The sequence below is a fragment of the Corvus cornix genome, chromosome 3 (genome assembly GCF_000738735.6).
Source record: "Corvus cornix cornix isolate S_Up_H32 chromosome 3, ASM73873v5, whole genome shotgun sequence".
In the NCBI taxonomy this organism is placed as follows: domain Eukaryota; kingdom Metazoa; phylum Chordata; class Aves; order Passeriformes; family Corvidae; genus Corvus; species Corvus cornix.
In genome coordinates, this window is record NC_047056.1 from 90,996,535 (window position 1) to 91,020,466 (window position 23,932).

Consider the following 23,932-nt stretch of genomic DNA (forward strand, 5'->3'; position numbering starts at 1 on the left):
CAGAGATCACCTGGTGATCACCTTCAGACTTTTTATCATCTATACTATCTGTTGATGCATAATTCCATATAAAACATTACATACCATATGGCTCCATTCCTGTGGAGCACGCTGCTGCAGAGCAGTAGCAACTTTAGCATCACATAAACCATTGAAGGTCTCTTCTTTTTTCTTTAAAGCTGTCTAGATATGTTGGTAATAGTAAGCAAAACAAAAAAATCTGACACCACTGTGCCTATGAGAAAACATTACAATAATGATGGAGCAAAGCTTATAAAGAGCTAAAACTGTGCAGTAGTAAAGAAGGAATCCTGCAGCTTTGGGAAGGCATAAAATGTGAAGTATCTGAGGAGGAATTCGTTACAGAGGTAAAATTCATCTGAAGGTGTATTAAGGGACTGTGGGTTTCTTCTTCCACTGATGTGAACTGCCACCCACTCCTTGTATCTCCCTGTGGCTTCACTGGCCTGCACCACAGAACCCGTGGGGGAAAAAACAGAGCAGGAAAGTATTTCAGCTGGGGATCAGGAAACATTTTGCCATGCCATCTAGCAAATATTCTTTCTATTACAGTCGGAAGAGGCTGGCAATATAGAGATGATTATAGTGCTAAACAGGTGCAGGTGTGTAATATAGGCAGTTGTTTTTCCTTTTCAAACAAGCTTTCTGAATAAAGTCTGCCTGAAGAAACTTAACCCCATGTATTCCCCAAACACCAGGCAACAGGCCATTCTTGCAAGAGGTAATGCTCGCTCCCTCTTCAATTACACTGCTTTATATTCCGAAAATATTCAGCAGTTATGACTGCTTACTGCCCACCAATAGTTAAGGGACATTATTAACAGAGGGTGAGATTTGGGGGTTGGGATGCATCTTAAGGTTGGTTTAAAGAAATTATTCAAAGACTGTGTCTCCAGCATGCTGGAGGCACCCACATTCCCACGCCCCACTCCAGTAGGATGTCTTTTAAAAGAGGACAACGATTTTTCTTTTCCCTTTCCCTTTGTATTAAATAGAAATTACCACCCCATGGATCTCTGTTCTGTGAGGGGGGCTCAGATCAAATTCATAGAATCAAAGGACTTATCAAAATAACTTCCACTTTCTGCATTTGTGATAGACATATGGTTTCAGACTGGCACCAACACACTCAGAGTATACTGTAAAATGAAGTCATTGAAGCTGAAATGAATGTGGTTGGGAAATTTTCATATACAAAAGCCTTGAAAGCCCATGATTTGAAGGGAACTAAAAATTGCTTTTCCAGAATTTCGAATGAGATATTTGAATTATGTCTGAATCTTACTCTGGGTGGGAAAAACCTTTCATCTCAGGTCCCAGAAAAGGAGACTTCTTGCTTTGCACTGTAGTAAGCTAGCTGGCAACTATGGTCAGAATGAGCCATTTAATATTTTGTCTTCAGTGATCTCTAGCCCAAGAATTGTGGTCTAAATCTGGAAAATAAATAGGAAGAGACCCGATTTGTTTTAGACTAAACGGACTGAAAATAATGTACATGCCATAATATTGCACTGTCTCTTGGACTAATCTACATGCCAGAATATTGGACTGCTCTGTCTCAGTGCTGATATGTTACCTTCTCTCTTAAGATTTACAGTATCTTTAGAGCAGTGGGCTTGGTGGTGGGAAGGCAAACAAAACTTAAGGTGTCTTCCAAGACATCCCTCTGGGTCTGTAGATTAAGCAAATAATTTACAAAAGCAGGGTGGGACCCCATAAAAAAATAAGGCAGCCAGCTCCATGGTCTCCTGCATGTTGGGGGTCAAGTGGAGGTACAGAATCTTCTAGAGAGCCTGGAATAACTCCACATCAAGTTTCAGTAAAACTGATTTTTTTTTTTTTTTAGTAAATTTTGACCAAAGCAGACTGGGGCTAACATTTTTATATATATTTATTTCCACTTCATACTACTTAACTTCAGTTAAGCCAGCTTGATTTGCAGAGGCTGTAATCCAGTGAGCAATGTGACTGAGAGAAAGAGCAGCTCCCTTTCCAGCTCTTCCTCAGCCCAACTCCTTGTCTGCAAGTGATGTTCTTTGTCTCCTTGGTTCAACTGTCCAGACTTTTGCTTTACCTCAGGCAATGTAGAATTTCTCCCTGGAGAATTAAGTTTTAGGCTGTTTTGTACAAAACAGCCTAAGAAAAAACAATTTAAAAAAAATACTGCCAATGACTTCTGATTTCATTCCAGTAAGTGCAAGCACAAAGGAAATTAAGTTAATCCGACACCAGGTGCAATGAGGCAGAGTGTCTGGTTCAGTTACACAGGTACTAAGTGGGTTCACCTGCTGTGGGTACCATGGTCAGTATCTTCGATAAATACCATGGATTTCATTTCTGTCTGTGTCACTTTGTGTCTATAGGCACATATGTATCACACTTCAGCTTACCCTTGCAAAAAACAGGTTGGTTTTTTTTTTTGTTATTGAGTACATCACTCTTGGTGATGCAGCACAGCTTGGCTATGTGTATTAATAAGGTTTATCAGGTGAGATATAACCCTCTCTCTTCCTACAAATGTCCTTCTTTGTTTGTAGACAGTGTCCTTTGTAAAGTTACTCTTGTTTAAATGAGAAAAGCTCATTTGTCTGTAAAGATTTTATATTGCAAAGCACTTTTTTTCCTAGAACTGAATTTTTCTGCACTATGATTTTCTAACAGAAATGGAAAACTAGATGAGAACAATCAACTGGTTCATCTGTTGCTATAATTCCAGTTAATTCTTGAAAGAATTTTTGCAGAGTTCCTGCGTAATTTTACTTCTTTAATTCATACTCCACAGAGTATATACACTCTGGAATTAAGCAAAGTTCAAGCAATGGAAGTGGGAGATTTCCACATATTTCTGTCCTGCACTTTCATGACAAAGGAGTAGAAAAGTTCTCTGCAGTCCAAGTGAAGCTTTCATTGATTATTTGAAGGCAGATACACTGACTGTAACTGTGATGATCAGTGAATGCATACTAGTTAAATAATTACCTTCTCTTTTTGACGAATTAATACCGGGTGAAAAGCATTTAAGTATATGTAAATCATCCCATGAGTAGATTTTTTCCCCCCACATTTCTTAATTCTACTTTCCCAAAACACATTGGAGTTGCTAGGAAAATACAGATAATTACTTTTATCACACAGCCAATTTTTTTCTGCAGGTGTGATTGCCCTCTCTCAAGGCACATGATGTCCCTTCACAATTTTTTCTTTCCTGACTAGTAACTAAATCATAGAGACCATGCTGAATTCACAAACACAGCAAGGAGAGTAGTCTTCCAGGACTATTCTCTTTGACAATTCAGTAAAGGAATCTACAAGCTTTGTGGGTCAATCCCACTGCAGTGGTGAAGTCTAAATGGCAACATTTCCTAAAAGGAAGGAGTTATGGTTATTACAACCTGGAAACTGCTGTACTTAAATTCACATAATTAACAGTACAAATTGAACACTCTCCTAATCATTTGGTCCTTTACTGTTCAAGTGAGAAACATGAGCAGAGCCTTGTTAGCTTGCCCAATCTATCAGAAAGAATATATAGGGTGTAGTAGAATATTAAAAGAGGTTGTGGGGAAAAATAGCTTCAGAAAACATGAAAAAAAGACAAGAGTGTGTAAGATAATAAATGCCTGACATACTTAACATGCTGAAAATACTCTTTCAGACTGGAATCCCCTCTGCTATCAATCAAAACCAGTGGTTCTTAAAATAGCCTAACCCTTTCCACAGGAGTAGGAATGTAAACAGCTGTTTCTTGGGACTGTGCCCAGATTTCAGTCTACATTTTCTCTGCATTTTCACTTGTGTATATCTTGAACTTCACATCTAAAATTTTGGTGTGCCTGCTGATACCCCTGTTCCACATCTAATATAACTCTGAGCAATGAATTAAATAAATTGAAAGACAAAAAAAATAGGATTGCAATAATATGAAAAGCCAAAGTTTCTGCAAACTTAAATGGACATTTCCTGTACAGACACTTAAGGAAACAAATATTTACCAAATCTAAGTGTGAGCTTGTTCAAGGGTCCATTATTGTCAAAGGGGAGAGAATAGGCACTTTTTAGAGAACAATACATTTCACCATAAGATAGGCATCTAAACTACATCACAGAATAATGCCCAAGAAGTCCCTAATTCCTTCCCTGACTGCAACAGGAGCCTAGATAACCTCTTCAGATGTAAATGCAGCTATCTAAATTCAGGAGAGATGAATCACAGCCTGTTGATTAGCCCTGTTATCTAAAATAAGAACTTCTAAATTTCTGATTTTAGGGAATGAAAATCAGGTAATTGAAGCAAAATCAGATTCTGAAATAGTAGGAGAAAAATTACTGTAACCTGGGGTCTACCCACTCTCACCTCTTCAATTATTCCTGAAGACTAGCAAGTAAAATATTGAAATCTTCTGTAGGCCTCAAACATCTAGAGCCTACCTTTCACATCCAAAGTTCATAGCAGATATCTTGAATAAGTTTAAAAAGTTACTCTGATATTTTCTTTACTATTTCTGTATTGAAGTATCATGCTGGCACCTGAAATTTTTGTGGGGATGAATGCTGGAATGCCAGAACAATCAAGAAATAGTTCTGAAGGTCTTTTAGGGTTTGGTTTTTTTTTTTTTTAAGAAAGAATAGTGCTAGAATGCCAGAAAGCACAACTGGGAACTAAATGCCATTTGCTGTTAGCTACCGAAACTGCAAAACCAGGGTAAGCCAAATGCTAGAGGTTCTTGAAGCTTACTTTTTGGCTCAGTCTTGAATTGTTTATGTCTTTGAATAAATTTTTCTCTCATATTTTCCTACTGGAAAATGGTTAAAACAAAATATAATTTCCAATTACCTATTTGAATCAAACTCTATGGATTTGGCATCAGGATCAGGAAAGAGCTGATATCAGAAGGGCAACATCAATTGCAAGGCAACATGTTTGTGCTAACATTCAGTATGGCAGCAACAGATTCCTCAGCCATCAGGGAGATCAAATTTTTGGAACGGATTTAAGATGGCAAGCTCTCAACTAAAGGCACACCACCAAGGCACTTGCAAGCTGAGGCTCACTATCTCCCAGGTGCAGAGAGACCAGCTCTCCTCTTCCCTTGGCCCTGGGAGCATCTCTTATTCTTCAAGCCACTGCACCCCATGTGCTTGTGAGGATAACATTTACCTGCCACCTTGCTTTAGTTAAGGAGCAAAGGGATTTTTTCACACTGCCTTGCTTTTTTTGTGTGTTCTCTTTTCCTCCCTTTTGGTAGCTGTCAAATAGACACAAGATAGCATTAATCAAAATGTTCTGGGTGACCTTTGAAGAGACATTGTGCTGGGAGCCCTCTTTACAATCTAAATGAAATACATCATCCAAGGAATGGGCTCTCTTGAGGTTATAGACAATTTCACAAAAAAGTGGGCACACCATGATGTCAGGCTTTAAGAAAAAACCCTGCTTTAAGAGTATTCATTGGATAAAATTTCCTTGCCATTTCTTTCTGTACTGCAAAAGCACATTAGCTAGTGCCCAAAGGATCTAGCTACCACCTGCCCAGAGGATGTCTGAGGAAGGACAGCAAGTAAAATGCATTTTACCAGTCTATTATATGGTGAATGATTTCATAGAGCATCTGTTTCAGAATGCATATATAAATACAATGTATATTTCTTCTTCTGTAGTGAATGACCTCCCCAAAAGCAACATTCATCTGACCAAATGCAAAGGTGTCCAGAACAGAAATCCACATCTAAGTCACATTCTCTTTACATGCAATACAGAGGAATTGGCACTTCTGAGATGCCAGCCCATCCTACTCAAAGGTAAATGTTTAATATGGATCAGATTAATCACAGTCTTGGTTTTTTTAACTGATATTTTAAAAATCAGATTACTCTCACTCAGACGTACATGATAGACATCTCAAAGAGGGGATATGATGACTGTCTAAGTAACATTAGTTGGACCATTCATGCACAAGATTCCCTGTAAATATGAGCCAGTGGGTACCTAGAGCAAGACTATGCCTACCATAATATTGTATAGAAAACCAGATCTCTATAAAGCTAAAATTCTACTCCAGTGTCATGGATTCTTGGTATAAGAACAAAATTGCCAGGAGGCACCACATGAATTTATCATACAAACAAAAGTGGCAGTTCATGTAACAGATAGTTATTATGAAACTTGCTGCATCAGGAAGTTCCAGATGCCAAAAAGAAACACAGATCAAAACCCAAGAAAATACATCCACGGTGAACAGATCCACTTATTTACACTAAGCTCAGGGGAAACAGGAAGGCACAGGAATATCTATCCTTTTCATTGTGCCTTTTTTCCCAAAAGCATGAACTGCAGGTAACAGTCAAGGACAGGACACTGAGCTAGATGGACTGGACCTCCCATTCAGTCTTGTTGTCTGAACTCATATTGCCAATGCTGTTCTTACAGCAGTGAGCCAAGCAAGGAATATTATAATCCCCTCTCACTCATATCATTTTTGTCCAGGATTAAAAAATGCAGGTTAAGCCTCAGTTTTATATCAGGAAGCACCCAACACACAAACAAAAAATGCAAGCCACCACCTTACCTGCTTGCACAATATTACTTCAAAACATTTGTGCTTGGTCATTTTTAATCATATTAATGTATTAATCATACATTCTTTTAGTAGAGATATTTACTGGTGAGGAGAGTTAGTGCTGGAGCCAAACACCTACTTGATATTATCCATTCTGTTAGTCATCAATGTGACTCAGCAGCAGTGGTCTCATCTTCCATCCTTTTGGGCAAAGTTGAAAAATTCCTAAGAATAGCAGCAGAATTTGACTGCAGAATGTTTTTTCTGTGGAACTCAAATCTTAGACTGTGACTAATGCTGATAATTGAATTTTTACCTCCATCTTTTTAGGAGAGAACACGGACAGTAAGAGATAAGGTTGTTTTTTATAATGTTTCTTTCTTCCAATGCTACATTGACCCTGTACCTTTTTTTAGGGCAGTGAAACACCAAACCATGGCTCAAAACCCTCTTCTTAAACACCTTAACTATTTTCTGAAGAATCAGACACATAAGGATTTCCCAATAATATTTTGGAGCTCAGTAGTGAACTATTATTGCAACACAAAATAAGCTCTGACCTATTTGTGGTAAGAAATATTTTACATATGACATTCTTTTTCTTTCTATCCAAACATCCTATTTTCCTTTTACTTTTAAATTAGCCATCAGGCTAACTACTGTATTTCAGCAGTCACTGCTGCTATGCATTACCAAAAATGCCAAGCTGAAGGAGACACATATCCTTTATATTAAATACCTCTCCTATATGACTGAAAGAAGCATGTTAGAGAAGAAAAACTGTCGTATTATGCTAAGTCAATTTCTTTTGAGCACTTTTAAATCAACTTTACAGAAAAAAAAAAGTGAAAAATCCAAATAAACACAAGAATCATAAATATTTTTTGCACTAAGTCCCATTCTACTTTTGCACTTCATCCCATTCTACTCCAGAGAGTAACAAATTACTGTTATCTTCCAGTACAATCAGTGTAAATTAGCTATTTCAAAACTGGGTAGAAATAGATATAGACACACATGTACCCCTAACAAGAATATTAAGATGCTGCTAAAGCCATGAAATAGTTACAAGAGTTTTCAATAAAATTCTTAAAAAAAAAGTCTTGTGTGTGTTTGGGGGGGTTGCCCAAATTTTACCTGTGTTTGTTGCAGCCGAGCCTGTATAGAGAGCCCATAATAACAGACAGGAAGAGGGACTATTTCAGTATGCAAGCCAGCTGGCTTGCATAAACCTGTGTTCTGTGGTGGTAAGCTTTAAAAAAAATATTTGAAGTTTTAGAGTTTTGGGCCTTGTTGCTGGTTTTTTTCAATCAAAACAGAATGGTATATAATCAAAATTGGCTGTGTTTTAGAAAGGGAACCACATGAAGCTGAGCACTAGCAATTAACAGTGTAAGTGCTTTTCCTAAACGGAAATACAGTCAGTGCTTACATTCATCTCAGTATTAGCAGCCAGACACACAATGCTTACAATAATTAATTTCATGGAGTTATCAAATTTTTCAACTGCAAACTCTGGTCCCTATGGACATTAAATCACAGAAGCAATCCAAACAAAACCAGTGGAGGAGTGCTGCTAATGAAGTGTGTGCATAGAACCACACAAAGTAGTGACCCTAAGTATTTATCAGAGAGAAACAGGTTGGCAAGTATATGCCAAAAAATAAATAATGCATCAGAAATTAAAGATTAATAGCAGTCAGTCTGTTGTTCCTGTAAGTGACAGAAGACAGCCAAAATGAAAACAAAGGAACCAAAATACAACCTTGTAAGATCCCACAAACAACCAGGGCAATTGCACAGTCCAATTTATGTTATCTGATATTACTTCAGGTTTCCTAATGCTGAAAAAATCCAAGGTTATCTCTAGACTTTAATAAAGAACCAACCATGGGACTGAAGAGCACTGCAAAGCTGTGAAAGGACAATTCTTGTTATAATGCCCAAAGCTCCTGCCAGGCTGGAGCACAGCTGCTGCCTCACATGCCCGGAGTGCCACAAATCCTGTAAACACTTCAGAAAATACAGGAGAACAAGAGGTCAACCAAAAATGTGACACATTGCCTAGTGCTGTCGAGTGAGAAGGCAACCACGCCACTGAAAGAGTAGCAGCAAAGGAGGATTGTCTGCAACGCTGGAGAGGTATTAACCATAGAAATAATAATAGCAAAATGAATCAAGCAAAGAGCTGAAGCTTTCTCACTCTAAGATATGATGCAAAGTATCACTCCCAGCTTTCTCAGTAGAAATATAGCTTCTAGTTACACAGCAGTCCCAGGATATAAAAGTCTTCTCTATACCTATCTACATCTATTTCTATAGATCAACACAAAAACAATTGGTTAAGACTGAGTTACAAATGCAGTCCTGTGCTTTATATAAAGTGCCAGAAGGAAAGGAGGGAAATCTTGTTTATGGTTCAGCTAGGCTTGGGTATGGAAATCAATGGCAAAACCTGTTTGTACAGAAGGAAAAGTTTTCCCTACTATCAGCATCAACCCACGTGGAAAGATGTGCTGATGGAGCCAGCAAGAAAAATGCAACGGCAACAAGGTTTTAGTCTCCTTACTGAAATCCCTCATCCTGCAGTATGTGAAAAAGCACAACTAAACTTTTTCATGGAAGAGGCTTATATGTGCCTAGTGGGGAATTAACAGATGTTGGGAGAGTCACTTAACCAGTGTGAAAGGTTGTTATAAATATATTAGCAGAGGGAGTTTCCACTGTTAAGCTGTACTTACAAGTTATTTACAGATGTTCTCTCAAGTGCTCTGGGAATTCTACATAATTATTTACCAAAAGTGTGAGGAAACTTAATATTCAGTACAAGTGATGGAATTATTACATTGACCAATAAAATACAGCTAGCCACACATCAATTATTAAAATGATAAGGTTGCCGAAGATTCAGCCCAACATATCCCCTATTTTTCATTCTCTATCTCTATTCCCATGTTTCTTGAACTTTTTAAATTCACACATATCTATTTAATTCTCACTCCCACCATCTTGTAGCCTTTCTTTACTTCATTTTTCAAAGTAATTACCTTTTTTTCCTTTTCTTTCATTTCTCCCATTTCCGACTCCTATTACTTTTTCTCCACCTTCTTTTAAAAATTTTTAGGACTCCCTGCCTCTCCTGTCTTACCAGCTTTCTCCTCAAGTCTTGTCTAATGTGTGTATTACAACAGTGTCTATGGTGTGCAGTACTAAAAAGGTTTGTGGTGCAAACCACATTTTGTCACAGCACCACTGAGCTGCCCCAAAGAGCCCCCCAGATTCACTCCACTTTTTCACTTCACCAGTACTTTTCCCTGCAGCATTGATTTTACTGACATATGCAGCAAAGAGTAAAATGATTTTACTAAGACCCATTGCTTCAGGAAACAACAAAGGGCTGAAGCTCCCCACCAAAACCAATTCAGTAATTCAAAGCAACACTTATACCTCAAAAGTTCTCCTAGGTTCAACTTTTCAACCCCTATTCCTCCTCCATTCAGTGTTCATCCCTTTTCTGCATCTGTAAACCCACATGTGCCTAAATATGGGGATAAAAAGTTCTTAGGTACATATGCTACCACTATTGCTTATCCAAAGGTGCTACTGCCTTGGTTCAGCTCAACATCCAGGTGCTCATGTCACACCCAAAGCCAGACTGGGATTTATTACTCAGGTATCACAGCCCCACATCTCTGATAGGCAGCACGCAATGCTCGGGGAAAGCGGAGACGCCACATTATGAAAGCAGGCACCAGAGGCGTTTCTGACAGTGGAGTGTTGCTGTTCAGCTGGAGGAGGACAGACAGGGATGACACATCACAATAACAGGCCAAAAATGTGAACTTAAGAGATGACAACATAACAAAAATTTGAAAAGTAACTGGCTGGTGCAAATAAACTTCACTGAGATAGAATTCATTGTTCTGTGTCTATTTTTAAAAAGTGCCTTCCAATTTCTTTGTGGGTTCATAGTTCCAAACACCCTCAGTACTTGCCATTCCACGTAATACCTAGCCAGTCACTTCAGTGAAATTCTAAATAACTGATTTCAACACACAGCTAATAGATATAAATGTACTTTCTGATTATTTTTCTGTCAGATATGTTCATTCCTCTGAAAACATTTTAAACTTATTATATAATTATGGTTTTAAAACTTCATTAAAACTGCTTTAAAACATTCTTCATTTTCCAGCACAAAAACATACATAAATTGTAAATTATGGCAATAACTTTCTGTTTATGAAATCTACATATTTTAAATTACACACATTTAAGTAGGGAACTATTTATTAAATTGAAGAACATAACAGTTTGGGATGTTTATTTTGGGATATTTATTAGATGGGGAAAAAAAAAAGTTGTTTACAGTCTTCTGAATATTGCTTCAAGATCACTTGAAGCAATACTCAGAAGCACTTCATGCTTTTTCCAAATATTCAATATAGCAGCTTAAAACAAACATCTGAACTTGAAAGACACTTACAACGAATTCATATGAAGAATTTAGTATACAATAGCATGTGCAGTGTGTTCAGCAGATGAGTAGTCATTGGTTACTCCTAAACTTGAGCTAAAAGGCCCTGATGCAGATGATTTGTGGGTGAAATTGCAACACAAATCATAGAAAATTACAGCATTAGTAATGCTAATGATGATGCAAATATTATTAATATTTATGCAATGGGTTAGATTCTCCACTGGTTACCAAAACAATCATTTGGAATCCAAATATTATCTGATTCCTTTCAAATTCACTAAGCTGGAGCACTAAAATCCCTCACAATTTCCTCCACTTCTCAGATAAAAAAGAATATTTGGCTAGGATACTTCCCAGAATGGCCTGATTCTCTCAGAAGACGGCACAGTCACACTCTGAACAAGTCCTGGTCTCTTCTTTTGAGAGCAAAAGCTGGTGCACTGAACTCAGAAACATCCAATAATGTTAAAAATACCTTTGTATTCTGTGTCAAAAGTGAAAGCTGGTTTTACAAAACAGCTTATCAACTCCCTTCATGCTTTATGCTGCACATTCTTTCCCATACCTGCATGTCCCACACCTGCAAATACAAAAACACTGTTCTTCATTGTTTTGCATCTGTTGTACTGTAGGGCAGCGTTTCACACAGATCATCACTTTACGTATAATTTAGTCTGTTTGCAAGTAGTTACATGTAAGTAACTATAGATGTACTGGAAAATCATCATCTGCTCACTCAGGCATTGATTGAAAGTGGCTATCTGCTTCTGAAGGGACCTAAATATATTTTATGTCAGTGACTAGACATACAAATCATTTATACGCAGTTATATAAAAATTAGATAAATTCTTGGCTACACGTGTAAACTCCTGGATATCCATTTAGAATTGTACCCTCTCACAGACATCAAAAATAGGGTAGCTAAAATACAAGACACTTTCTGTACTTGTAAAGGAAGACAAACAACTATCAAACTGAATCACTGCCACCCTGAGATAGCTCAGTGAGATAACTACTGTAACTATTTGTGCTTTATGCAAAAGCCATTATTTCAAATATAATTCCACTATTGGAACAAATTGTTCTTGTTTAAGGAGTCTGAAAGAAGGCAACTTTATCCTGCATCATTAATGAAAGAACATCTAAACCTGTAAGATTTTGTATGAGAAATAGTAATAAAAACAGAACACAAAAACATTAATTAGAAAATTCTAATATACAATTTCATAGACAAATAATGTTTTACAAGATATCTACAATACACAACAAACATAACAGCATATAAGTAATTCTGTTCTTAATAGAGTTTCCTATCAAGAAACTCCAATATAGAAACAGCAAAGAGATTCCTTCAGAATACTGGGGTCAACACTTCGAATAAGTACTGAATTTTAAGGAATACGTAATATTGCTGCACCAGAGTATATTCTGAAAATCTAAATCAGCACATGTCAAAGCACATCCTAATTCTGCAATGCTCAGTCTCACACCCCTCCCAAGCCTTGCACTGCCCAGAGCACCATGACAATTATTTCCATCCTTTTACTTGACACTTACATCTGCAGTACTTGAGCATTTCACAGAGGCAGTGCTCCTAGAACGCAAGTGGTCTGATCATTTCTACTTCTTAAAAATTACTAATATCTACAAATTTAGCTGGTTTCAAGAAACTGGTTTAACTTGTCCCTAGTAATTTTGAGAGTGTTATGCACACAGCTGGCTGCCAGGGGGTAATTTCTGAGAGCACTTTGCAGTATGCAGAACCATTTTCTGGACTCATCCCTTTGACTGCCATTATGTGGAAGGGTGAAAATACCAGCTTTCCCTTTCTTTGGGCAACTCAACCATTTGACTTGGATTTTCTGCATATGTCAAGAAGCATATGTTCTTAAAAAATGCAAAAAATATTCAATTGGAAACAGAAGGATGAAATATTGGGTTTTATTTTATCATATTTTACTTATAAGACCACTGGGGGTAAATACTCTTTTTTTCAGGTCATATTGTATCCTCATGCAGTTGACCATGGTGATTCCTAAGAAAAATCACCATTGGAGAACAAAGAAATAGCCTGTAATCCTGTTATTGACAGTTTTATCATAACACTTATTAATAAAACAAAGCAAATGAAACAAAGTGAAAATTAAATTTGCTCTGATAAACTTTAAAGTGCACTGGAGCCCCTAAAAATCCCAGGCAATCCATCACACGATGCAGCACTGTGTCACCACAAGTCATGGGCCCACAGCCCCGACTTCTAAGCCTTAGAAACTGGGGAGGAACTGCAAGTCACTACAGGAATCATTTATCATTATAATCCTTCAGCACATACAGTTTCTTTCTCAGAAAAAGACAGTGTAAGCTAGAATATATTGTTATTAAAAATAAAATGAAATTTTAAAAATAAAACCTTTCTTGTCAAGATTTAGCTACTTCTCTGCTGACAAAAAAAAACCGTGACATTTTCTTTGGATTTTTTTTTTAATATGTAAATATCAGTGTCAATTCACCTAAAAGATTGTAAATAAGATTGTTACAAGGAAAGCCGCTGCATTTTTAACTGAGATCTATTCCATCTCATTAGTGACAACATTATCTATTAAAGAAGAGCAGAGAGAAAGACAAATCATGTCCTCTCCTCTGCTGGAATTCAAATACAGACACTTTGCATTTTGCTTTTGTTGTCTCAGGCTGAAAGAGCTGAGTTTTGGCTCAGGAGCTTGGCTAAGAATTACTCTTTGCCTGATTATCACTTAACTCAGTTGATGTTTCGGGTTTGATCTGGATATATTTCAAAGTGCATTTACTAAAGAAGAATATTAAACCACTTAGTTCTTGCTTGAGGCTGAAAAATCTAATGATTTTTTCAAGTATTCTTGTTATATAAAATCACCACCAACAGCTGTATTTTTAAGAAGCAGTAAAATGGTGATAAATGCACTGTCAGTAACATTTTATGAGATGCATGGAATTCCTATGAAAACAATTTTAAATCTATTCAACAGGGGAAAAAATTTTTATGGCTCTTCCCTGAATCTTCGATTTTAAATGGTTAAAGAAAATATTGTCGGTTCATTTCACATCATTTAAAAACATAATATTTAAAAAACACTATAATTTTCCCATGTTTGATTTCCAAATGTTCTTCAAGATCAAGAAACATGATACAGCAAAGAAAGAATGGCAGTGATTCAATTTCTCTCTCATAGAGAAAAATGTGAAATTGCTTTGGGGATTTCTGTCAGTTCTGGGGTATGAATACATCTATTTGCATACAATTCAAGATACGGAAAGCTTCAACCAGTTACTTTCTACTTTTCAGAATTCTGAACAAATTAAAAGTGGTTGAGCAAAATTAACTTTTCCCCTAAGTTCAGCAAATCCGCTTTTTTTCCTTTTTCTTAAGAATGGATCTTTGTTACCAGGAAGGTATTAATATAGTAAAATTGCCATCAGAAAGTATTTTGCAATATGTACTACAAGTCACCATCAGTCCTTTAAAAAAAGGTAACCATTAAGTCTCAACAGTGCAGCATTAAATGCAGAAAGGTTTCCTGCATGACCTTCATGTTCAATCAAGAGTTGAAGCACTGCTCCTTTGATACACAGAACTTAGGGGTGAGGGTAGTGCTTTCCTCTAAAGGAGAAGCAACAGGAAGGAAACATTTTAGATTGTCCTAGAAATTAAGGACCACCAGGCATTGCTCCATTTTCCAACCTGTTAGGAAGTGGCAGGTCCTCAGCAGTGCCTCATCATTTGTCTGCAGCACAAACTCATTCCACACACAGTTTGTGTTTCTTCAGCCTGCCTTTGCTACCATCAGTGCAGCAGACTATATTCTTAAAAAGTGAAACATAGGCTACCCTACTCTCGCTTCTCCTCATCCACTGGAATCTTCTTCTCAAGAAGAGATGAAAATAAGCAACCATACTTGAGGGAGGCTTGATGCCTCACTACATGTGACTGGAGAAGCAGGCCATACAGAGGTAGGGCAGCACTTTTCTGGGATAAACATCCTTGTTCTGGTTTCTGGAGATAAGCACAACACAGCACAGCATAAGTGCAGGAACGAGGTCTAGAAGTAGGCATGGGCTGCCAACAAATGGCTGCCAACAAGACCACCAACGACCCCCAGTGTCCTCCAACCCATCTCCAGAAGGGTCCAGAAGAATGAATTGCATATGACAACTAATTTGCATAGAAAGTGAGAAACTTAGCTCCAGAACAGGCAAAAATTATCAATAAAAATGCACACTCACAAAACCCAGGCACACACATGATCCAGGAGCCTGGACACCCCATCAGCAGTCCTGAAAATTTCCCAAAGCGGATAGTCCAGAAATACCCTGGTTGTTCCAGTGCTGCCCTATACTTCTAATGAAGGAGCTTTTCCGAGTGTTCATTCTGAATTTCAGTGTGAGCAGCAGCAGTGGACAGTGAACCTCTTCACAAGTATCACCCATAACTCACACATTCCTGAGGAATATCTTTGGAAAAAATGGGTTTTTTTCTAAACAGGCTCCACAGCCAAATTTATTTCTGGAAGTGGTCTCTCACTCATAACTCTCAAGTTACACCTGGGTATCATCCAGGCAAGTATCAAACCAATAGCATACCACAGAACAATCTTTTAATTTAACTGAATTCTAGAAAGTTCCATTCCTAGAACTATCTCCCAGAACTGCTTTAGTTCATCAACAGGGGCTGTCTCTCCGTACTAACACTCTTTTTCTTGATGCCTCACCCAGAATTCAATCAATTGAATTGCCCTGCATGACTTTGTGGCAGCAATTGATCCAACTGTTACAGGGGCTCTCTTTCCTCACCCCAAAACATTAAAATATGCCATTGCTACTTGTTCATGAAAAGCCTCTTTTACCACAACATCCGAGACCCTACAGGAATCTGCTGCACTTCTCTTCGGAACACCCGTGTGAGAATGTATGGTAATGTTTCACATAACCTCCAACCAAAAATGCACTGATGACACCTCTCCAAGATAGCTCTTTTCCCACTGATGCAACCAAAGCCTACCTCAAATGTTCCAGCAGTGCCTCTGTAAGACTGGCATTAGCTTAAAAAAAAGGCAGCTCTTGCCTCGTTACACTTATGTTCAGTGACAGGATTAGAAAGAAGGGAAGACCAGGATTCAGTGCTTCCCATTTTCTTTTGTCCTGTTTAACGTTGCACCAACAGTGCTAAAAATACGCTGCTACGTGCAGGCTCCAAGTTTATTCCCTCCTCCTCCTTCTGGGTGATTGCTTGCTGAAGTAATCCATGCATCCACACAGTTAGGCAGGAATGCAACTCTAGGTATGCAAGAGGAAATGGTGATCTTCTGGCTGGAGCTCTGCCTTGGTCACTTTCCTACACCTGTACAGCAAGATGCAATTGCCTCCATGTTAGGATCTTACCAGTTTCTTGCTGTAGCAACTACAAAGCCTCAGTCCTGATCTACAAAGCTCTGGATTATTTGAAAGTGGAAGCAATCCTTTTTGCCAAAGCTGCTGTAATGTGGGACAAAGTAGCACAAAATGCCTTAAGTGTGTCAACTCACCCACCTGAACTCAGCTACATGACAAAATCTCCCAGAGGAGATCACACACACCTTCCACAGCAAGAACTAAAACTCTTATTTTAGATACACAGGAATTATTTACATATATACACATATAAAACCACCTCTAACTCTAGACTTCTGTGTTTATTTAATTTCCTATGCCGTGAGATGAGCATGATACTCAAACTTCAGCACCAAATTATCAAATTGAGGAAAGGATTCAGGCAGGCAATGTATTTTTAGGAGTTTCTTTTGTGGGTAGGTGTGTTCTTACAGCAGACGGAAGAAAAGCCAAGGTGCAAAGTAAACCAGTGAGGAAAGCAGACTTAAACAAAAACTCACTTCACCTCTCACCTTTACCGTCTCACCTGAATGTAAATTGGCAGTCTAGCAGTCACCTAGCCTGTCCTTTGTTAGGTGGGAGAACTGGCAGAGGAGCAGGGGTTTGTGTGCATGTGCCATCGGCTTGCTCAGAGCATGTAACCTGCTGAAGCACCGGTACGTTCTGCACTCCGGGCTCTATCACTGTTCTTCTCCCCCTCGGAATCCCTGCCATCCTCACAAGCTGTGATCATCACCTCCTCTCTCCACGAGAAAGATGCGACCTCAGCAGTGCTGTTCTGTGCTCCTGCACCACCGTCCTGGCTAGATGTGTACGAGGGTGGAGACCCTGAGCTCTGCACGGACACCAGATACCTGATACACGAGGAACCTACAGACCTGCCCCTCTCACAGACTCCAATTCGAGCTGCTTCCCAAGAGCAGCAACCGTATCCCTCCCACCTCGACCTTTCCAGGCTCGCTCCCCCCACCAGGAGGAGTGGCTCAGGGGCTGGTGTGTCACACAGGCACAAGCTCGGTTCGTCTCCAAGGCTATGAGCAGACGCAGCTATTCTGCTGTTACTCAGCCACGGAGATTTCTGCTGCTGCTAAAGATGATCCCTTTGTCCAGGCGTTTGACTCCCTGTATCTGCACAAAGAAACATTCGCTCTTCCCTCGGCTCCTCTTCCTTCCCTGGGGCGATCCACTGAGGCTTTAGCACACCTCTCTGGCTGCAGCCACCACCAGCAGGAGCTGCCTGGTGCATGCCCAGAGGGAGTATGTCAGAGCACTGGCCACGGGGTCCTGCTCCTGGCAAAGAAGCGACAGCCTAAGCCCAGAGGGAGTGCTGCCGTCTCTAGCTGTCTGACACCAGCCCTCACAGCACAAGAGCGAGGGTGACCTAGCAGAAGAAGTCTCCATGGAGGCATGGCTGTAGCCAGCGCTCCCTGCCCTGCCCACTCCCACCAGCCTCCACCCAGCTCTCTTATCTTCTGCTCTTCAAACAACCCTTCCCATCTCATGCTCGCTTCTCACCTGGTTTACATGTCGTTAAATCAACAACAAAACCTGCAAGCAGGACCTGCCATCACCTCACTAGTCACCATCCTCCATTCTGTCTGGGCTCCCTTAGGTGGCAAACTTCAGGAAACAGGCTGCCTTCTTCAAGGAATCTCTACTTCCCACACTTCCCATGGAGAAGACCTGATATTGACAGGACTCTTGATGTTGCTACTAGAGTACAAAGATTAATCATTGTTTTGCTTGGGTGGACTTGATCCAAATTGCCTTGCTCTGTATAAGTTGTATCCACATACTGTTTGTGAAAACCAAATGCTTATTCTCTGAATGAAGTCCTGCAACCCTCTCATTCAAAACCTAACCTTAATGCCACTTCAAGGAGTGCATGGAACTCGTTCTGATTCATATATCCATTTGGCTGATTTATATTCTCTACAGAACTGTTCTTTATTGCTACTCCATGTAAGAAGAAAAACCCTAAAATGCAAACTATAGTACAAAGATTAAATGTTCCCTGTTAAACATACCAATGTAAACATTATCTTAAATGCAATAGTTTATGTGCTGTTTTTCATGGGGACAGAATAGATCAACTAAGAAAGAGACAAGTGTGAAATATAATTAAAATAAATTCAAATAAGGCAATATGCATTAAGGTATGAGGACTTCTGAAAACAGACTATTTTGAGGTGAGTCATCATTTCAGTAGGGAAACTCCAGAATTACTGTATCCTTCTGAGCTATCAAAGCTATGAAAAGGAAAATTATGTCCATCTACTTAGTCCAATCTATTTTATAGTGAGTCATTCTATTTTCCCTTCATAAAATGGGCCCTCCATTATCTTCCATTCCCACAGTCAGCTCCACACAAAGACTCTCTTCAGGATTCTGGCTGCCGAAGAGTCTTCCTCCAGGAAGCAAGGACAGGAATTCTTTAACAATAAATTTCACAAATATTACGTGAAAAAGCCTGAAGTGGTAGAGAATTTTATATTATTTATCTCATCCACAGTAAGCAGTGAGTGTAAAGGTACAATACCACTTCATAAACCTGTCTGTGAGGTTGTCTTCTATGTTAGACTCTGAGCATGAACTGGTCTCTATTTGATTGACATGCTACAATCAGAATATTTTCAGAATGACATAGACTTCGTTCTTTTGAAAATAACTAGAAAATATTTGTAACAAGGCATACAAATCCAAGATTGGTCTCACACATACAAATACATATAGGTCACAAAACTACAACATTACAGAAATAACTGAGATACGCTGGGATAGCTCACATGGCAATAGTGCTGTGAGGCTCTTCAGAAAGGCAGGGAAAAGAAGACAATCTCTGTGTGCAGCAGCAGCTAAAATGTGGAGAATTTTTGCACAGGTTGAACAACAGGGCTGGGTGAGTGCTCCTGGGTCAGGACAGAGGAGAGGCCAGGGAGGGTGACATCACAGTGGGACTGGGCTATAGAGAGCACAGAAGGGGTGAGGAAGTGGGCAGTGCTGCTCACAACAATTTCTTTAAACAACTCAGGGAAGTATCTGGACTCCACACCCTGTTTGTTTGGGGTTTTTCACGCGAGCCTTAAGCTTTTGTGACACCTGCAGAGAACAAAATGGCAAGGCACAAGCACTGCAGACAGTTTCTGCAGGGTGTCAAGGACTACTTCTTGATTCAGGCACAGGATGGGCCAACCAGTGTCATACACAGCTGGATCTGTTATTCATAAACAAGGGAAAAGTGCCTGTGGATGTTACACTCAGTGGCAAGCTTGGCTGTGGTGACTGTGAAATAGTGAGGCCTAAGACCTTGCAGGGAGCTGAGGAAGACAAGTACCAAAACACACACCCTGGGCTTTAGGAAAAGTGACTTCAGCCTATCCAGAAGCTGGTAAGTAGGATACTGTAGAAGGCAGCTTGGAAACACAGGGAGTTTGGGAAAGCCATCACGTCCTTGAAAACAGCCTCTTACACACATGCAAGACTGTTCATGATTCAGGAATACAAGCAGACTTATCAGGACACCAGTGTGGCCAAACAGAGTTTGTAACTGAGCTGAAGTGCAAAAAGGCAGCACAAGAGGTGGAAGCAGAATATGAAACAGTTTATGTATTTGCTCTACTGAAGTTAAATATGTGAACAGACACCAACAATAGCATGTACAAATAGCATCTGTGCCACAGATTGACACTGCTACCACACAGTCAGTTGACCTGACCTGCATGTAACAAAGAAAAAAGGGCAGAATCAATAAAAATCCAGGAGATACACAACTAGGGAAAAAATGTGGGGGCAAAGGGAAATCAATCTAGCAAACAAAAAGAAAGGCATTAAGACTAAACAGGCAGAGACAGTTTGAGGTGGGATGTAGAGGAGGCTGGGGCTCAGCTGGAAGGGGACAGGGAAAGGGCTGGGAGAACTGGCGTACAGCTGAGGCATTCCTCCACTGAACAGAGTGGTGAGAAACACACTGAGCCAAGGTGTCTGTATCCCCCTCACTGAGCATCCACGGGAATGTGACCTGCCACTGCCAAGGGACACTCTCAGCTCAATGTGTTGGGAGGATTTAGTTTTGAAACTACTGAACAGTGTGTGACCTGACATGGGTGTTAGCACGGCTCCCATCACTGGGGTCCCTGTTTGCTCCAGTTTGCTATTCTTAAAATTAGTAAATGATGCACACAGAGAAGGTCATCAGCAGATCATTAGTGTTCCAAATGAAGCACTCTGCATTTTGGAAAAGCCTTACTTAAGGTTGGCTGGTCAATACTTTGTGCATGAGGATATGGTCTGCAATTAGATAACCATACTGGCTGATTACATGGCTATATATTTTCTCTATGCATGAGCTGAAACAAAATTTCAAGGGTTTCCTTTGAAACGTTCCCTGAAGATTAAGTGGATTTTATACTTGTTTTTAATTTTGATGAGTTTTCCTCATATTTTAGATATCAACCACAAATTGAAAATGAGGTCATTGTCTAAAGAATTAATTAATGAGAAAATGAACAATTAAAACAATAAATAGTATTTCCATTAGAACTTAATGCTGGAGCTTTAGCAATGCTCTTTCAGATATTACTCTTTAGATAAACACTGCTTTTTTAAAGAAAAATACTGTAAGACCAGGTCATGACTTTCAGTTTCATTGCTTTCCCTATTTCCTACCCAAGGCATCTTGCCTTGGTGAAGTTGTATTTAAAACTGTTAACTAACACACAAGCTTGCCAAAACTCACTTAACTGAGGCTAGTGGAGGCCAACGTTGTGATTAAACAGGAGTAAAAGTTGGCCCACTACGAAACCAAATCAACACAACACCACCATTTAAGTGCTAAAAAATTCAGTGCTAATTTCTTTCTTAGCAAGAGTGATGACCACTTTTCTTGACAGCTTTGCAAAGCCAAGAAAAAACTGCCCTTTTTGTGATATCAAGAAAAAAACCTCATTAACACAAGGCAAATTATAAATTGCATTGCAAGCCTCAGCTAATTAGGAATAAGCTAATTGTTTTGACTGTTTTCACTTTCTCCTAATAATTTGTTTTGGTGACACCTCTTTTCAGTAAGTTTCAGACTCACTCCAGACACAAAAAATTTCTTCTGCCATTTACTGATCTAAAGTTATGGAACATAATGTGCAAAGATACGAAATTGTCCCTTAAGAAAAACAGAAGAAACTCACAGATATTAGCTATCAGTTTGGGTTACGATAACAAATCAAAGTTTAACTAGATTTCAGTTTTTGCATTTCACATGCACACAAAATGCATTCACAAATTTCCATAATTTCCATAGAAATGTACTGTCATAATTAATTTATAATTAATTTAACATACATGAATAAAGTTTTAATCTTCAAGGTCAGTGGTTAAAGGAAGCCAGGAAATACTCCTATAAAGTACAATAGATTATTTCCTTTTCCTGCTTATAATTACAATAAAAAAAATTTAAAATATCAACATTTCTCAACATAGCTTACCATTTGCTTTTCCTCTAAAGCTTCTCTTCCTGAGGCTTTGCTTTCACGTTTTCCTAACTCCATTTCCCAGGGGAATAAAAATCAGCTAATATCCTGAGCAGAAATGATTCAACCTGACTACATGTTAGATATCCCTGCACTTTTGGAGTCAGGACAGAAAAGTATCAGGAGCGCTGTGGTGATTTCTGGTCAGCATGTGTTTCCATTTATAGCCATCGAAAATCCACAAATAGAAGCGTGGAGAGAAGAGAGACAGCTGCCTTTGATAACAATAAACATTGGTTTGGTATCACAGCAAATTGTTCAGGATGGATTTTGGTTACCAGCCCCATTCATTCTCTCCTTGTTCCCCTCTATCCCAAAAGCTCACACTGAAAAATCCTGTTGAGCTTTTGACGGGGTACCCTTCCTTCTCAGACCAGGGTAAGAGAGCAGAGGAGGCTCCTGTTCTGCTAAGTTCTTTATTTCATAGTCTCATAGCTTTCTTGAAGGCAGAGTTCAAGGGAGTTACATGCTAAAGCCAAGCAGCAACGGCAAACAGCAGGCAAAAACAGCTTCTTCTTCTAATTCTAGTTTCTTCTATATTCTCTTTATTTTTTCTTACAGAAGTGTGGATTATACTTGTTAACTGACCAATAAGATTAACACACAATTCTAGTTTTCTTTTTCTTAACCTATCCTGGTCTAATTCTAACACTCGTAAGTCTTACACAAGTGTTACACATGTATTACACAGATTTGCATATACAGTTTCTATCAGTTCTTCTTGTTTATGTGAACACTCCATCTAAAATATGTGAACAGTATCATTCTATCTATATTTTGTCTAAAGTAAAGAATTCTGTGAAAAGGTACCACTGCTGCAGCAAGAACTGTGTTTAAGGTCTCTGCTACAGCTCTTTAATGTTTAAGGCACTTAGCACATATTTCTACTAAAAGTTAAAAATCTATATTTCTATTTCACTTCAGTGTGCCTTCATGTATCTCAGCTTGTCCAAAGGTTCTAATTCAACCCCTGTGCTTTGGCTTCCCTCTGAGCCCAAGTCCAGAGGAGCTTTCACTCCAAGAAAGTCCATGAAAATTAATAGCTATGTCTCAGTAGCACTAACTTGAGTTCACAGAGATTATTAAGCAAATAAAATGACAAATATAATTCACTGGCACCACATGTTGCTATGTAGAGATGAAAGTGTACAGAAAAATACTTTAAAACAGCACTTTACCATAACTATTGGTCTTTCCCTGTTGAGTCTTTGGAACAGAGCTATCCCCCCATTCCCTCATGCAGAGTGTACTCTCCTTTCCTAGTATCAGAATACGACATCTTGCACTTCTGAAATGCAGAAAGAGTTGCTAAACTTCCAGCAGGCACTGTGAAGAAATGACCAGTGAACAACTAAAATGGAGCTGACAGCCATATGAGGGTGGTTGTGGAGTCTGTTAGCTGACTGCTGAAGAATAACCTGGCTCTGGTTCACAATGATAAAGTCAGGAGGCCAATAATAGAAACTGGAGTGCTGGAGGAACCTCTCAGCAGCTCTGCTGAGGATGCCAAGGTTTCCAACACACCCTTCTGCTGCGACATCAACTGGGATCATGTTGCCTAAGGTGTGATTCACACAAGGCTGGCTCTGCCCCTACCAGCAAGGGAAGGGGAAGCATGAAGACACAGAGTAACACAGAAAATGTTTGCTACTGTTAAACAAGAACATGCTCTCTAGTAATCTGTGGTTCATTAGCCCTGCTGTAAAGCTGGCTGTTTAAGCATTTAACTAAATCCCTCATAAACACACATCCTTTCCACCTCTTCCCGTCAACACATTGGTAAAAGAAGGCTCTCATAAAATAAATAAATAAGTAGATGGGATAAATTAATAAATAAATATTGAACCTTTTTTTATCATTATATTTTTATCTATTATAACTAGGCACACTCCTTTAGGCATGTCTCTTGATAGATGTTATACTCACGTGATCTTTAGAGCCTTAGATA

The 23,932-nt window shown here is 39.1% G+C and overlaps 1 protein-coding gene across 3 annotated transcripts in view; it reads right to left on the minus strand.

Moving 5' to 3' along the window:
- LOC104693474 (muscular LMNA interacting protein) overlaps positions 1 to 22,200 on the minus strand; it is a 103,752-nt gene extending 81,552 nt beyond the window's left edge. Inside the window, exon 1 of one of the 3 annotated variants that reach the window (XM_039569892.1) lies at positions 21,940 to 22,200. In XM_039569892.1, coding sequence (XP_039425826.1) covers positions 21,940 to 22,002 — 63 coding nt within the window. In that variant the 5' untranslated portion in view covers positions 22,003 to 22,200. The remainder of the gene's footprint in view (positions 1 to 21,939) is intronic. The other 2 variants (XM_019289971.3, XM_039569893.1) reach the window with 2 other exon arrangements.
- Positions 22,201 to 23,932: the final 1,732 nt, after the last annotated feature.